The sequence below is a fragment of the Bacillus rossius genome, chromosome 6 (assembly GCF_032445375.1).
Source record: "Bacillus rossius redtenbacheri isolate Brsri chromosome 6, Brsri_v3, whole genome shotgun sequence".
Classification (NCBI taxonomy): domain Eukaryota; kingdom Metazoa; phylum Arthropoda; class Insecta; order Phasmatodea; family Bacillidae; genus Bacillus; species Bacillus rossius.
The window spans coordinates 20,184,055-20,201,005 of NC_086334.1; the positions used below are offsets into that span (position 1 = coordinate 20,184,055).

A 16,951-nucleotide genomic window follows, 5' to 3' on the forward strand; every position below is an offset into this window, starting at 1 on the left:
GAGTTAAGGTATGGTCTGCATCATCGCTATATAATAAAATTGACGTAAATTTTACTGTCAACGTATGCGAACTGTAATTGTATAAACTTTGGATATCATCAAATTAGTTGAACATTGACTTTCATCGATTATCGGCAAAATTACTAACATTAGCACAAACTATATGTACACAAGTCCAGAAGTCTTTCGGTTAGGCGTTTCATGCTCGAGCAAGCCGGAGCAAAACCCCAAAACTTTTTACTCAGTGAACAATTTCAGGAACTTTATTTATTTTGTTTTATTTTATTCAAGAGTCAGGTTATCTACGACATCCCATAGACTTTATTTAATATTTGTTTGTTTGTTTATTACTTCCATGACTCGAGGTTTCTCATTTTGGTTAGAACAATAAAAATAAGTCTTGATAGTGTTATTTTGTTGTTACTTTTTGATTACCTCTGGCGCCCTATTATTAATTCCTGGAATAACGTTCCGAGTAATTTAAAAATGGAAAATCTTAGTTTCATCAAGTACACGTTTGTGTACACCTTCTTTCACAGAGGAATTCCGGGGGTTCGAATCTAACGAAGACCATTTGAAAGATGTGACAGTTGATATCGTGGACATGGGCCATCATCTAGGATTCGACGAACTTGAGTCGGACGATGTGAACCAACAGCTGGACTCGCATTCTCAGGAACTCACAGCTGACGAAATAATTGAACTTGACGAGGAACAGTGTTTAGTTCCAGATAAAGAAGAAAATGCTGAACCTAAGAGAGAACTAAATAAGAAAGATGTCGCCAAATTTTTTTGTTTAATAAACGAAGCATTCTCTATCCTAGAAGAAAATGATCCCGATGATGAACGCAAAAACACTGTGATTAAAGGAATCAAACAAGAATGTGAAGTTTACAAAACTTTTTTGACAGAACAGAAACCAAAGCAGATGAAATTGGACACGTTTAAAAAAAAAAAGCAAGATGATAGTGTTAATTTCACCCCAGAAAATATTTAACTAACTTTTATGTTTTGTATATGTACATATTGTACATATTTTAATGTTATGTTTGTGCTCTAGGGAAAATCTAAATCTGTTTATCTGCTAACCGATTTGTTTACATAGCCGCTTTTATAAGAGGTGTGCATAACAAATTAAATGTTTACATATGGCTGTGTGTTTTAAAGTTATATAAAACCGGTTCTTAATTTCATAAAAGTGTTTTAATTTTGTTAAGTTTTAAACGTAATAACAAAGGATCCGGCTGCTTGCAACAGCAGGCAGACAGACGCACGCGCGTGTTGAAGGTCACGCCTGGGCGGGCAAGCCAACCTGCTGACTGACGGTAAATATGTTACCACTTATCTCCCGTTATACTGTGCCATGCTTTCTTTATCTAACGTATTCGGTGGTAGGCTTAAAAAAATAAATGATATGACATATGCATTTTCAAGTATTATTCTACGCATTTATATTATGTAAAGATTACTTCCCTACACATCTTGGAACACATTAAATAATTTAGCCTTATATTTATGGGGACTAATGCTTCAGAATACGCGATTTCGACTAACACGAACATTTTTAGGAACGAATTAGTCGTGCTAAGTGAGGGATTACTGTACTTGTTTAGTGACTGAAAAAAAAACTTTTTTTCTATAAATCACGGCAATGTTGCTCCGGCCTTCTCTTGGGACGAACACAAAGGGGTGGGGGAAAGATGTGATATGGGCAGTTGAGAGTCTCAAGAGTGATTTGGTGCAACATAGAACCAGATTTAGGCTTTGTTGTCTGGTCAGCTGTGGTGTTAGCTTTGTGCAAATTTACCTTGAGGGAGGCAGTGCGTGGCTAACATTCTCAGATAGTACAGTCGTCAGGCATGGTAAACCCATGGCGATGACAGCATTAAAGATTTTTAACTAAATTATAAAGCAATATGGAATAACACAATACTTAATCCGAAGTATTCCAACTACAAGCAACTGAAATAGAAAAAAAGTCTACATGTTTTTTGATTAGCTGAAATGCACTATGCCACTGTTTATTTTCTGCTGTAAACATCTGCTTTATATAAAACACTACATCTTCAAACAAAAATTAGCAAATATTTTCATGTTAATTTTGGGTGTTTTCTGGGTTGTTATGGATAATTTTTTTTGTTATTATAAATTATAATTAGAATAAAAATTCAGTATGCGAAGTTGTAATTATCAACGTAAGGCCTTTAATTATTTTATTTTGTTACCACTTTGTCTACTGGCTACGAAATTAAGGCAAATGTAAAATTGAGGGGAGGGTATAGCTAGAGATTTGAGGTACTTTCAGCTACTTTATTGACAGCACAAAAAAAAAAAGAGTATATAACAAAATAAGGCTGCACACACAGGGACAGGAACTGATGCAGAGGCAAGGAGAGCAAGACTCACCCATCATCTTGTGGGACTCCTTGCTCTCCCAACTAACTCGCCGACTCTCTGGCGCTGGTTCGTCCACCGCAGTGGTTTGTTCCAGTATGGGGGCCTCCACGTGTATCACCAGCTGCCCGTCGGGCGCTATCCTCTGGGTCACAGTCGCCACCACCGGCACCTGCCGCCACGTCAACACCTGCACTCACTGCAACCCTACCATGCTTTATTGCAGGGCCATTGAGAGAAACCAAGGACCCACGGGGTAAATCACTTTGTCTGGCACCCTTATTAGTTTTACACACCATAATTTAAAAAAAAAAACTAAAAAATTTAAATGTTACACAGCCATAAGTCTTAAACTTGATCTGTATCCCATTACTCGTAAGGTTTACTAAGAATTATAATTCTATTAACGACAGAGTTGTAATTTTCATCCTATCAGGATACAACCAAATATTTAAAAAAAAATCTCAAAAAATCAACCAAGTCCCCCCTTTGACCTTGGTCCCAGGGATTATTCCCCCCTCTGTCCCTCCCTCTCAACGACCTTTATTGAACTCTCGCACCCTCTACTCAATACAGTAACAGTTAAGACACAAGGATAATTTATTGTTCCAAGAGACAATGTTTGTTAATCGTAATATATACTGACTTCCATACTGCCATGACATATTATAGGCTGGATCATGGTACGAACATTAAAAGCAACAAAAAATATAAATACATTAAATTTATTATGGTAGAAACTTTGGTATTTGGCATCGGCAGACTACAAAACAGCTCAAATACCCTTCAATTAGATGGGGGAATCATTTTAAAACTCAGTACCGGTACCTGTTTAGAGTAGCAACTAGCATATACATGAGTGGCTGTTTTTTTATCTGTATGTGTGTCTGTGTGTAGTTGTCAGTATGTAGGTATATGTGAGTGTGAGCTGTGTGTGTACGTATGCATTTAGTATGTAAGTGTGTATGTGTATGTGTGGCTGTGAGAGTACATGCTCATACATGTGTGTATGTTTGACTATATGCATTTGTATCAGTGAGTGAATGTATCAGTAGAGCATCAGCCAGGAGGCACAGTACCAAATTTTTGTAAACTAAATTGAGTGCCTACAATAAATTGACACATTCGCCGGAACAATCACAATCAAGGATGTGGGGCATGAGCCAAAAAATAAAACAGCAGACTGACTATTTTTTATGCATGCATAACTACAATCAATACAGCTCAAACTTTTCATAATATGTAACTGCTTTAAAAAATATTACTTCATTTTATTTTAACATTAAATCACTACCCAATTTGTATAAACTAATTGTACATACCTGTGAAATACCTTAATTTCTCATATTCCTAATCAGAATTCACAAGGTGTAATGTAATATTCTATCGTGTGATTGAACTGATATTAAATAAAAGTAAATATGTGGGATCTATGTAACATCGGTTCGTTAATAATGATTAGGTCTCAAAAGAAAATCATTTAATTAAATAATCAATGTAATGGTATTTATTATATTTATTCTCAAATAATCTTAGAGTAAATTTATGACAACTTTTAATTAATAATCCATTAAGTAGACATATTATAGCAAATAAACAGAAAAAAGAAAATAATTATTTTAAATCAAATTACATGCAAATTTACCTATCTCGATGACCAATTGATACTGATGAATTATTCATCATTTAATTGTAAGTACGTGAGACTCTAAAATGATTAATATTTTAATTTTTGAAGAAATATGCTCCGGCTTAGTTCAGGGGAGGGACAAAGTAGACCCCGTTCTCCCAAGACTCCTGGTCTCGTCCTCGACCTCTTCAGGATACTCGTACCGTCTTGCTGCAGAACAAAAAAACTAACTACGACCCAGGAGGAATACTACTGAAGACCACTCTTCTGGACATCTTTCAGGATGGGCTGAAAAGTCTGTATATTGGTTGTATCTCACCAGCGTCGACAGGAATCGCTGCATGCAGAAGATCGGTCGTCTTGAAGCACACAAATGCAGATTACGATTCCCTATAGCCCGTTTGGGGTAAAGTCGGACTGTCTTTACTGAATACTGACAGAAAAGCTAGCTAAATATGTGATCGCAGCGTCTCTTCTGGTCCTCTGCGCACAATTCCCGCATCCAGGAACTGCAGCAGAACGCACAGGGGAATTCCGCTCGCTTAGCCGATCCAAATTTCCAGTCTCTCCTTTTTTTATCACTCTCAAACAACCAAAAAAGTCTGCCCAGCGAAACCTACCAACTAGGAGGAATAAATCAACAAACTTTTTCTTTACCTGACAAGAATGCAAAACTTAATGACTCTAGCTAATAGCGCCCATATGCTGAATCGGTCATAGACAGAACAATATACCGTATATACTCGTGTATAGCGCGCCCTTTTTTCCCCTCAAGTAAAGGAAAAAAATAAGGATGCGCGCTATACACGGGAAAAAAAATTTGTGGGGGGGGGGGGAGGCGGGGAGGAGTGGAAGTCGTTAACTGCCGGGTGACGGGTGACGTTTCTGGCCAGCCCCCACACATACGCACAAGCAACAAGGCCTCTCTTTCACACACACACACGCACGCACACACGCACGCACACAACCTGGTCTCTCTCTCTCACACACACACACACACACACACACACACGTGCGCGCGCAAGCACGCAGGTCTCTTGTTTATTTTTAGACCTCCCCCTCTACAGCTAGTAAAATAAAAGAGAGAGAGAGAGAGAGAGAAAATGTTGACACCAGTCCCCCCCTACCACTTCCTTCGCTTCTTCGCAGCTGCTACCGGTGAGTCATCTACTCCGTGTCACATTCCTGCCTGCCTCCCTTCCTCCCGCCCAGGTACCAGTTGTGACGATACAGCGCTTCATTATCTTCCGTCTACACAGCAGAGTTTAAGTATTTTCCTGACGCATCACCACACATCAATTTAAATAATCAGGTACCACAAAATGTTAGTAAAATTTATTTATGGGAAAAAAAATTTCAAATTTTTTTTTTCTTTGGAATTTGTTGCAAAAATCGTGGTGCGCGCTATACACGAGGGCGCGCTATACACGAGTAAATACGGTATATGAATTATTTTTGATAAAGAAGAATAACATAACAAATATCGCTGACACCTAGTTACTTGTGGCGTATTTCTTAACAACAACAAACATGTAAACATGCTTCAATGGTTACAGTAAACAGAAAAAAAAAAATCGCTTTGCCTCCACTGTGATATACTGCACATATCTTGCCATAGTGCACAATGAGCAATAGCTGAAACATGCTCTTCATCTTTATTCTCTCGAAGATTTATATAAATTATATGTACCACTACACAAGCAGCTAATGTAGTATATGAGGTAAACATCGGTCTACATTCCAGCTGAACCAAATACTAAGTACAGCACTCACCTTGATCTGTACTGCCTTCACATTGTTTACACTGCTCACGTTCGGAGAGACAGTAATCTTTCCTGCCGACTTGAGATCTTCAGCAGTTGCTGGGACGAGCATCTGTAGTAAACAAGCAGACCATCAGCAAACACTGTACGCCCAGTCTGGCTTTTCATTAGTCGTGGAACCATGGGTCATTACAGCAGTTTACTCAATTCTTAAGTACTATGTAGTTCTAATCTCCAGTTTCCTGACTCACAGAACTTCAAGAAGCAAAAACCAAACAGAAAAAAGAAATGAAAACTGGTCAACATCGACGAAATAGTTCATTAAATCACCTCTTTGTTGTTGAGAGCAGGCATCACTTTTACCAGCACCGGGATGCCCTTTGCTGGTTTGAGCAATGCAAACGGAGTCTGATTCAGCTCTCGCGCCGTCTGCATGGCCTTAGTCTGGATGGGGTCGATCAGCACTCCAGACAAAGGCGCCTGTTCAGGAACAGACACTTATAACCACGACAATGAAATGATGCATAATGTATTTGCTTTGTCCAATACTGGAGTTACATATACTGACAACTACTATAGCTGTTAACAGCATGTACAGTGATTATTCAATTAAGTGTGAACAACCTAATGAGCAATCAAGGATTCTAAATGAAATAACCAATTGTTTACTATTTTAATGGTCCGAGGTTTTGACCTCACATGACTTTTCACTATGGGTATGACTATTAATTCTGACACCACCAGAGTAAACACTTAGAAGGGGAAGGGGAAGGAGATGGGGATTAGTTTTGAATTGTATAAAACAGGATTCTAGATCTCTAAACCTTCGCACTTATCAGTTAAGTATTGCCTTAGTCTGGGGAGTAACAAGATGTACTCAGATACTACTCCATTGTCTATTTGGTTCATTAAAAATTCTATTTATTGCTTTGACATGGATCTGCACTTGACAGATTCGAAACCTCAATGTGCGTGACCCGGGTAAAGTATGTACTTCCTCACCAATCAGTTATTCAACCTACTATACTCATACTGACACTCTACTATTAAAATATGTGTTAAGCACATCTCTGTGCAACTATCATTTCAATGCAACTACGTATCACTGATACACCATTGCTCTAACCAAAACGTAACTCTGCTCTCTTCTGTAGTTCATCTGTTCCTACTTCTGCACAAGTCACCTCTCGTCACCTCCCCTCGCGGCCCACACACGCTGCAAGCCAGCGCGATTCTTCTGACAATAGAAAGGAACTGCTGAATGGTTAAACATGCCTAACACAGCAGCTGCCAGAGTGGAGACAATCCGACGAACTCATAGCTGATTATGTAAATACACACACTTCCTACATTATAATAAATTTAATATTAATTTCCCTTACACTACTTAATTAATTCTTGAGTAACAGCATGCACAGACAATAGCAGTTAATGAGCTGCAATTCTTTTTTAAATACTGCAGCAACAAATGAAAATAATTAGGAAATACCCAGTTTATACTACTAAATGAAGCTTTTTTGATACTGTATAGAGAAAAAAAATACCTGATTTACAATTGCTTTGTTCTAATATATAAAAAAAATAACTTGAAAAGTATCAGCTGAATTTATAGAAATGCATTAAATTATTAAATGCAATACGTATCGAAGTTCAAGATTTAGATTAATTAACAAGAATCACGCCTTAAAGGCTCAGATCAAGTCGGTTTATAGATAGATTACTTGAACTTATTGAGCAGGAACTTGTTAAAATAGTTCTTAAAAGGCTACAGTAGGATAATTCAGATTAAGACAATTAGCTTAAAACTATGTATTAACTTACAGCCAGATATTGTTTTTAAAAAATGGCAATAAATAGCTTCCCAATGATTGCCAAGTGCATGTACTGCATAGTGAGCCTGTCACCGCAGCAGTGACATGTCCTGTCAGAGGGGGCGGAGCAACACACAGAGAAGCAAATCACCTTTGGGGGCCTGGAAGGGCGCATCGGCGGAACGGGCGGCTTGTCATTCTGCTCCGTGTGAACATCGCTGTTCACATCCCGGATGTTCGCGAGCGTCCTGTCCCCATTGGGCAGGCGGATGATACGCACATTCCTCCTGCACAGACAGTTTACAGGTTCATAACTGAAACTTAGTGTACTTTTAGCAGTTCAAGCTATTATCTCCTAAAGTTGGCAGCACAAAAAGAAAAAAAGAAAAAGAAAAATTGCATAAATGTGATTTTAGTTTGAAGTAAAAATTGAAAAAGAAATATTGGATTATAATTTTGAGTTTAACTGCAAACATTTAATCTGAAGAACAAGAGTAGAGAAGAAATTTTTTTTATAACATTATTTTCATAGTTTAAAAACTTTTTCTTCAAACAATTACTTGTACATAGTTTTGAGCACGGCAATAAATATTTAATGTCAAATTGTCAATGCATATAAATATGAAAAATCTTTTTAAAAAGTACGTATGACATTATTATTTTTGCAGTGTTTAAAAATTTTTAATTAGCAAAACAAATTCTAGATTACAGATACGTTAGTGCATATGAACTTTTAAGCATACTGTTCACTGTGCATGTGTTGAAAAAAAGTAAGGCTAGTTACATCCCAACCATTAATATAGGTACTATAATATGGTATGTTCACAATGTACAACAATGACCCTTAAGTGGATACTTACACAAGGTGATACACAATAGCTTCACTATTCTTTAAGTAGAATAATATTTTGAAGTGTAAGTATTTAAATTTCAAATATTAGCAAAGGCAAATCAAATCAAATACTGTATAATGTTAATGTTTTGGGTACAAATGAACTGGTCTTGTAACCTTTAGAAACAAATTTTCCTTAAATTCAAGAGAGTACAACATGGCACACTATTTATGAAAGACTGATCACAGTTACAAATTTCTAGTCCAAATTTACTGTTAACTGCAGGAAATATTTTTTGTTTTACTTTTTGTATTTATTTATTACATTTCCAAAAAAAAATGCTGGAATATTTTTGAGCTTTCAACACCAAAGAAGTCAATGCACTACTTAACATAACATCCGCTAAAAAAAATCAGATGCAGATAGTATGTGCATACTCACTCCGCCCGTATCTTCTGCTTGCGGTTGACGATCTCCTGGAAGTGTGTGGGGTCAAACTCCACCTTCCGCTCCCCTCCGCGGTACCGGATGCCGTGCTTGTACTCCTCGTGAGAGCGCAAGGAGAACCGTCGGGAGAACTCCCGCTGGCAGATCTGACAGACGTACCTCGGCTTTGTCGAGTGGATGTGTGCCTGGAACAGGCAGCTCTTATGAATAATAGTAGTGTGAGGGTCGTATTCTGTGAAAACAACATGCATGGATGTGTGAGTCTGAGAGGTTATTATATATTTGTTGGTTTACAATACCATCAACGGCAAGGTAATAGGAGGCAGGCATATAATCAAATTGCTTGGTTTCTGGGTTATACCCATAACACCAACTCTCATCACCTGTAATGACTTTGGTCAAAAAGTTTGGATCACTTTCAGTCTCTTTTTTTAAGTCCTGGCACAAATTCAATTGAATGTTTTCTTGATCCTGTTTGAGAAGGCAAGGAACAAATTTAGTGGCAACACGTCTCATTTGCAAATCCTCAGTCAAAATTTGCTGGCACGAGCTTCAACACACTCCAGTCTCTTCTGAAATTTCATCGATCGTGAAATGACGATATTTTTGGGCTGATTTTTTCAAAATTTTCATTGTTTGGAGATATTGAAGGGTGCCCAGAATGTGCATGGTCTTCAACACTCATCTCACTACGTCTAAAGCGCTCAAACCACCCCCATCTAGCATCTAGCGAGAGAACTCTCTACTACATCTACGAATAGCAGCGCACTCTCAGTCCGTTCTTTTTTTTTTTTGGGTCCCTCCTCATATTATATTTAATCTTTCTTTGCACAGTACGTAATAGGATTATCAATATTAACATTTCTCCGAGTTAACATAGAAAAAATAAATATGTATATTTTGTAAGTACATAGTAAATGTTTCAGTATACTCAAAGAATGATGCAATATTGACACATTCCTCACAAAAACGTTTTGGTATCAGTAGTGGCATTATGCAACTACTCCAATTGCCAAGAGAGTTTGTAATTTCTCTCAGTGGCTCTGCCTGATGCAAAAATTTAAACAATAAGCAAAATTAAGCATGAAGTAAGCAAACACTAAACAAAGGTCAAAATATTAAAGATGACACTCACCTTATGGCAAACCAAGTTTGACATTTGGTTGAATCCCTTAGAACATATGTCACACTTGTACGGTCGTTCATCTGTGTGTGTAAATATATGATTGCGAAGATTGCCTGGAAAAAAAAACTGGTTAAACAATTCCAGAAACTTACTTGATTTGTGATCAAATCTTTTTCATGGATGAAATAAATAAACTAAAGTTAGTGTTAATATTAATTTAACAAAACCCAGATTATTAAAACAAAACTCATATTAAATTGAACAAGACTCCTAAGCCCGATGGTCCTACTAATTTTTTTAGGGTACACAATTTTGGGGTTTTGCTGTACAGAAAAAATTTACTAGCACTGGATTCTGAGTCTTTTAATAGCATTAGAATTGATGGGATCTACCAAATCTACCAAGTCAAGAATCAGAGACAAACCCAACACTAACTAGCTAAAATATGAAAGTGTTTATAAATAGACTAAATATGTATTTTCAATCAGGTTCAGTAAACACACAAAAGTAATGCAAAGTAAATTGCATTGCCATATAAAATACACAGCTACTAATAAATAATGAGAAATGATATATAAAGCACGATTAAAAAAATTACACAGTTTTGGATAATACGTATTATTTCAACAGCACAATGTAAGTATTGTTTTTAAATGTCTAACAGTAGTTATAACACAGCCCGTACCAAATAAAATAATCAAAAATTTTCATTACATATCTCTGTACAAGCAGTTGTTTCTAAAGACGAATAATTTAAACTTCCTTGTAGGCTGTATGCGAAGGAACTGTACCTTTCTGGTGGAAGCCCTTGCCGCACACTTGGCACTTGTGAGGCTTCACCTCCAGGTGCGTCTTGCGGTGGGATATGAGGGTGGACACCCGGTTGAACGTCTTCTTGCACACCTCGCACACGTAGGGTCGCGCGTCACTGTGGATCGCCCTGTGCTGAGACAGCGTGCTCATCTGCAACGGCCAGCAACCTCGCACCCAGCACGTTTGGTTTGCCCACCACAGCTCTGCCCCCACTTTCCCTGACACAGGTTGATCATCCCACGACACTAGCCGAGTCTTGCAAGACAGTTGAAACAGAACAGCAGCCGTGTCGTGGTCACGAAACACGTTGGGACACTCGTCATGAAAACTTGCTCTCCACAGCCATCTACATGCCCTCGAGGATATTCAAATTTTCAATGCAAGGAGAAAAAGCCTCACCTGCCTGAAGGATTTCCCACACACCGTGCAGGTGTAGTTCCTCTCGTCCGTGTGCGTGGGGAGGTGCCTCATGAGCGTGTACTGGTGGCGGAACTCCTTCCCACCTGCAACACACAGAGCTACTCCTCACCGCTCCGTTCCCGTCTCGCAGTACGCAGCTTGTGTGGCTGGACTCCAGGTGTGTAAATAGTGTTTTACTATTTTACAGATCCGTGCTCTGCAACTCTTACCAGGTGGCTTGCATACCAAACTTAGTCAATACCTTTAAGAACCGGCATCACCTCAATACTAAGAAGAAAACATGTATTTAAAGGTTCTGCTCCAAAGAGAGCTTTGAGCAAGGCCACGTTAACCCTGTCCGTAACCACTAGACATAAAGAAAATTAAATTTTTTTGAAGCTGAATGTTTATTTCCTTACAATAAAGTATAGTCTGACTCATGCTTGGATTACAGTACAGAATAAATGGTATGCAAGACTGATACTTTCCTAGCTTGTTAACATTAGAATTTTTAATTCATATGCGTTATTTATTTACAATAAGTTTTCATGATTTTTTTTAATTTTATGATTTATTAATTTTATTAGAACTATATATTAGTGTCTATTAACAGTATTATCACAGTTGTAGTCATTCTGACAAAAAATAATAATTCATTTATATTTAATAAAATAATTCAATATTCAATTATTATTATTTCACAAGAGAACCTGTTTTTAGCAGTCTGTCACTATTAATAACAAGGCATTCCATAAAATTATGTGCTATGCTCAAATGAGAAAAAAAATTTTATTTCAAATGAAGTAAAAATAAAATTGTTTTTAAACAAGATGATGCCTTTCAATTACCACTCCTTAGAAGTATAAAATGAATATTATCATATGATTCTCTTGATGAAATACAACGTGCGTGCGTGCGCGCGTGTGTGTGTGTGTGTATAACCGAAACTCTCATTCCAAATTTCACATTATAAAATACAATATTTCAGGAACATTTAAAAAATCTTCTTTACAATACAAAGTTGTGTCCAATTAGTTTGTGTTCTCTGGTGTAGATATGGCAACACAGCACACTGAAACAAGGACAGCGCTAATGGCAGGAATTTTGCATTGGTAAGAGAGTAAATATATGCCCATTTCAATGCACACTGCAATCTAAGGCTGTGACATGATATATCAAGATATAAAATGAAAAATATGGCATCAGTGAAAACAAATTGAACTAACAAATATTTTCTACCTCAAACAAGGGTCCAGTTGTATAATTAATAAGGCTTGCTTACACAATCCACACTCCCATATCTTGATGGTCTTGCCATCTTTCTTCATGTACTTGACGAAGTGCAGTCTGCTACGAGGGTCGCTCTTGTCTATAATCTTCTTGGACTGCTGCTGGTGACTCTGTGCTTTGGGCATCATGAAGTGAGACTGTCCTTCCGCCACCTGCACGGGCAAACAAGTTCACTGTGATTCAAGGCAGTCCACAGACAATGTCACACAACGTGTTTATTAAATGAGGACATAACCAACACATGCCTAATACATTGATAAGTCGCTTCCACATGAACTGAACTGTAGTAACAGCCCCCCCCTCCCCCCCCCCAATCCTAAATCCTTTTTCCTTTACAACCCAAAGGGAAAAACCTTTCTTTAATTAACATTTGATTACCAAAAAAATAAGAAACAGTTATAGTAAGCATGTTTGTTTTAAGTGTTTTTAAAGTGCTTAAAACAAAGTTTAAAACTTACCTGTGGTAATATTTTCTTAACTTTTCTCCTTTAAAGCTATGTTCTCAATCTTTACTTCACTGTGCAGGTTTTATATGAACTCTTGAAAGTGATATTGTGAGAAATGGCTGAATTATGCCTAATGATGTTCACCATGTAAAACACATCCTGGTGCACGTCAAATTCCAAAGTAATGCAGGTCCCCTTAACGGGGGTTTTACTGTCAGTGCAATTTACAGTTAGCCTGCTGAGGAGCTACCTCGTACTGTGGCTCCGAGTCCTCCGCCAGGGGCTCGCTGCCTTCTTGGTCGCCCAGCTGCAAGTGGAGCTGTCGCTGCTCGCTGCCCAGTAGCAGGATCTGGTGCTCCGGCTGCGAACAGAACCAGCCATGCCTCGTCCCTCCAGGGGCGTAGCCAAGGGGGAGGGGGTTTTAGGGGTTCTACCCCCCTCCCCCCCCCCCTTAGCGCCAAATCTTTAATTACCGGTAATTTCTTATTCGTCACTCAAACAAATTTCATATTAAAATTAATAAATTTTTTACCAAAACAATATTTAAATTTAAGTACCAAAAACTGCTAAAATAGCACTATTTTACACCTTAAAATCCAAATTTTCCCGGGGGAGGACCCCCCGACCCCCCGCTTTAATATGGGGGGGGGATGCATGCTTCTTAACAACCCCCATACAGAAATTCTGGCTACGCCACTGCGTCCCTCGACACCCCGCACACTGCTTCTTGTGAGTGACTCAAGCTCTGCAGATGCTCGGGACATCACTTGTCTCTGGTACAACTAACTAAACTCCTGAATCACACTTCTTCCATTAGAATGGTTGTATTCGTTTTGTTTTTCAAGTCTCTTTAAATAGATTTTCCTTCCATAATTTCCTGATTACACCGAGCCTCTCCAACATATAACGTTATAACCTCTTATAAAAAAAACACAGATTCAAGAAATTATCTTCTAGAAAGTAATTTAGCAATCCCTCAGCATCCGTACACTGTGAAAATAGTACAACTTGTCTAATTTCAGGGAATTTCTCCCTCTTATTTATATAGCCTACAAACATCTGTATTCTCAGCCCTAAAAATGTTTTCAAATCCTTTAAAAATACCTGGTGCGTGATTTCTGTGTAAAAGCTATTTTCCTAGAATGTATTTTTTTTACAAACATCTGAAACAATTTCCTTGGTCCACAGATCAAGGCCTCATCTGGTCATAGCGAAGAGGATAGTTCAGGTGCATGAAGGAGGCCGACACAAACGCACCTCCACAACAATACTCTCGGACGATGCTCCAGTCCCTGGGACCAGCATGGGAATGAACGACCCATTCAGCGTCTTCAGGACAATCTCCTCAGAGGCCTCGGAACACTGCACGTCTTCGGCCTTCGCCACCACATCGCTCGATTCACTGTGAAACATCGTCACCATCTCAGAGGTCACCAAGCTAATAAAACAAACACATACTGCAAATGCAAAGAAAAACTATATACAGGCAAACCTCAATGCTACAAACCTGAAGGTACCATTATTTTAATAATCGCTTTGCAATGATGAGGTTTGTATTATCTAGTATATTACAAAATTTATTCACAATTATTATAATAATTTTTAAATAAAATAAAAATTATGTTAAAACTTGTACCTATGCAGTTTTATACTGCACAAAAAACTTTTTTTTTTGGGGGGGGGGGGGGGGGGGATTATAAAGTACAATTTTAGGATGGCTACACCCATGACCTCACTTGGAACAAAAACAACTTTGTGTTACATAGTAACCATACTTTTGTATTAAAAAAATTTCTTAGCATTTTATCTCATATGTGATTTCTTTTTCTAGGGACTGTGAAGACACTTAATATTTATGAGAATTTTATATTAACAGGAATTCTATTGATGATGGTCAGTGTGGGGGCTTACTGGATCTATATTGTGCAACAGAAAGTTACACTTCATAGCGAGGCTGTGTTTCTTAGCCATATAGTATCTTACAAAATATATATACAAAGTATGACTTAGTTAAAGAACATCTATTTTTGTGAATTAAAAATTATAGTTGCATATTTAATAATTTCAGCCATGTATGTAGGTGTGAATCTTTACTGAACAATTTACTAGCTTGCTGAATTAATGTCAACACTTTAGGTCTACATGTTAATCATAATAGTTACGACAGAAATAATAAACAACATATGTAATTTTTTGTCACAACTGAAAATATTACTTCAGAACAAAACAATTGCTGGAAAGAAACCTTTCTTCCAGTGACATATCATCAATGTCATTTTATGATATGTATTGTATTTTATATATTAGGTACACTTAAGCTCAAGCTCATTTTTATATTCTAATTCCATCTCATAATGTACGTTATCTTATATTCTGGTAGATAAAAATATATGTATCATGAGAATCTGAAACAATCATAAAATATACTGTGGAATCAAAGAGTTGACTTATCACTATAAAAACCAATAAACTATGAAGTATTCCACATGTAACCTAATACTCTCAGGTTTAAAATATATTAGTGTTGGATCATTGTTCTGTAATACAACAAACATTTTCAACTACTTTTGCTTATGATAACTGAAATTTCTGGCACAGTTTTAATAGAAAAACAAGCCTCACTGAAGTATCATATTGCAGTCATCGACAGCCCCGATCTCTTGGAGGACTGCTACGTCGTCTTGAGAAGTGATGTCGGCGGGCGGCACTGGCTCGCTCTTGATCTCCAATTTGAAACTGCCATCTGAAACAACCGCACAGAATACACAAGTCTGATTCACAACGGAGCAACTGCTCAGCAAGTGAAGCTCAACCCACAGTCTTCAACAACGGACTTCAAGAATGACTGCAGTACAAAATTTATCTTTTTCATAGTGTACACCTCAATTGCAAGATAATGTCATGTAGAAATTAAATAAAATATCTAGGTACAAGGGGGTCAACTTTTAAATAGTAATGGCCAATTACCAAAAGTTTAAAAATCTATCTGGCCGATTTGTATTCTATTTCGACATCTGCAATCCCCCCCTTGTACCTTATGCAATGGTGGTTTGTAACAGTACCTAAGTACAAGCAATATAGCATGATATCAGTAAAATAACAGCTATCATCTCGATCATCTACAAGTCCCGGCAACTTATCAGTTGAAATTTTGCCCATTTAATTTAACTTTGATTTCAACATATTTAGTAGTCCTACTGGTGTGGCACGCCAATGCCCATATGTTTGAACTGCTTCGTCTTCTTCCACTTCCAGAGGGGGGTTTACATACCCATCAGGGGGCAACTGTCTTCATGGCTGAGAAAATTCTTAACTCTGCGGTGCGAGAAATCTGAAGGCAGCCTGCACATCAGGTGCTGCTTCCAGTGCCATGTGGCGGTTTAAATGAACGAAACTGTCCTAAGACTGCCATGTACAAGCTTTAATACCACACTCATTCGCCTGTAAACAGCAGTCAAACTACGTGAAACAGAGGAAAGAAAACATTAGGCCAAATGCAATACTAGTTTTCATGGACTTTGCAGAAAACTATTCTTTTGTTATCCAAGATGAAATTCAGTCATATCATTGGGTGTGTTCAGCTTGCACATTACATCCAGTAACTCTTTACTTCAGAAAGGATGGAGAAACAAGTAATATTTCTTTGTGGTTTATCTCAGATTACCTGAACCATGATGTTCTCTTTGTATATGAGGTTCAAAGAAGATTGAGCTTACTAATTCATGAATAATTCCTTAACATTAATCAAGTGGAGTATATGGCAGACGGTAGTGCAGCACAATACAAAAATTTTAAAAGTTTGGTCAACCTCTGCTATCACTTGGAAGATTTTGATTTAAAAGCTTCTTGGACCCTTCATGCAACAAGTCACGGTAAAACAGCTTGTGATGGTGTTGGAAGATGTGTTAAAAGGACAGTATCTAAAGTGAGCTTGCAAAGACCATATAAAGATCAAATTTTGACAACTGAGCAGATGTTTCAATTTTGCAATGAATAGGC

General features: G+C 37.7%; 1 protein-coding gene across 3 annotated transcripts in view; it reads right to left on the reverse strand.

Moving 5' to 3' along the window:
- LOC134532791 (zinc finger and BTB domain-containing protein 24-like) overlaps nucleotides 1-16,951 on the reverse strand; it is a 32,845-nt gene that overhangs the window by 13,183 nt on the left and 2,711 nt on the right. For all 3 annotated transcript variants that reach the window (XM_063369649.1, XM_063369648.1, XM_063369650.1), the window contains exons 2-13: nucleotides 15,575-15,695; nucleotides 14,210-14,354; nucleotides 13,203-13,313; nucleotides 12,499-12,658; nucleotides 11,217-11,320; nucleotides 10,796-10,967; nucleotides 10,014-10,117; nucleotides 8,873-9,063; nucleotides 7,750-7,885; nucleotides 6,118-6,267; nucleotides 5,798-5,899; nucleotides 2,407-2,566 (exon numbers count right to left, since the gene is read on the reverse strand). In XM_063369649.1, coding sequence (XP_063225719.1) covers nucleotides 2,407-2,566; nucleotides 5,798-5,899; nucleotides 6,118-6,267; nucleotides 7,750-7,885; nucleotides 8,873-9,063; nucleotides 10,014-10,117; nucleotides 10,796-10,967; nucleotides 11,217-11,320; nucleotides 12,499-12,658; nucleotides 13,203-13,313; nucleotides 14,210-14,354; nucleotides 15,575-15,695 — 1,656 coding nt within the window. The remainder of the gene's footprint in view (nucleotides 1-2,406; nucleotides 2,567-5,797; nucleotides 5,900-6,117; nucleotides 6,268-7,749; nucleotides 7,886-8,872; nucleotides 9,064-10,013; nucleotides 10,118-10,795; nucleotides 10,968-11,216; nucleotides 11,321-12,498; nucleotides 12,659-13,202; nucleotides 13,314-14,209; nucleotides 14,355-15,574; nucleotides 15,696-16,951) is intronic.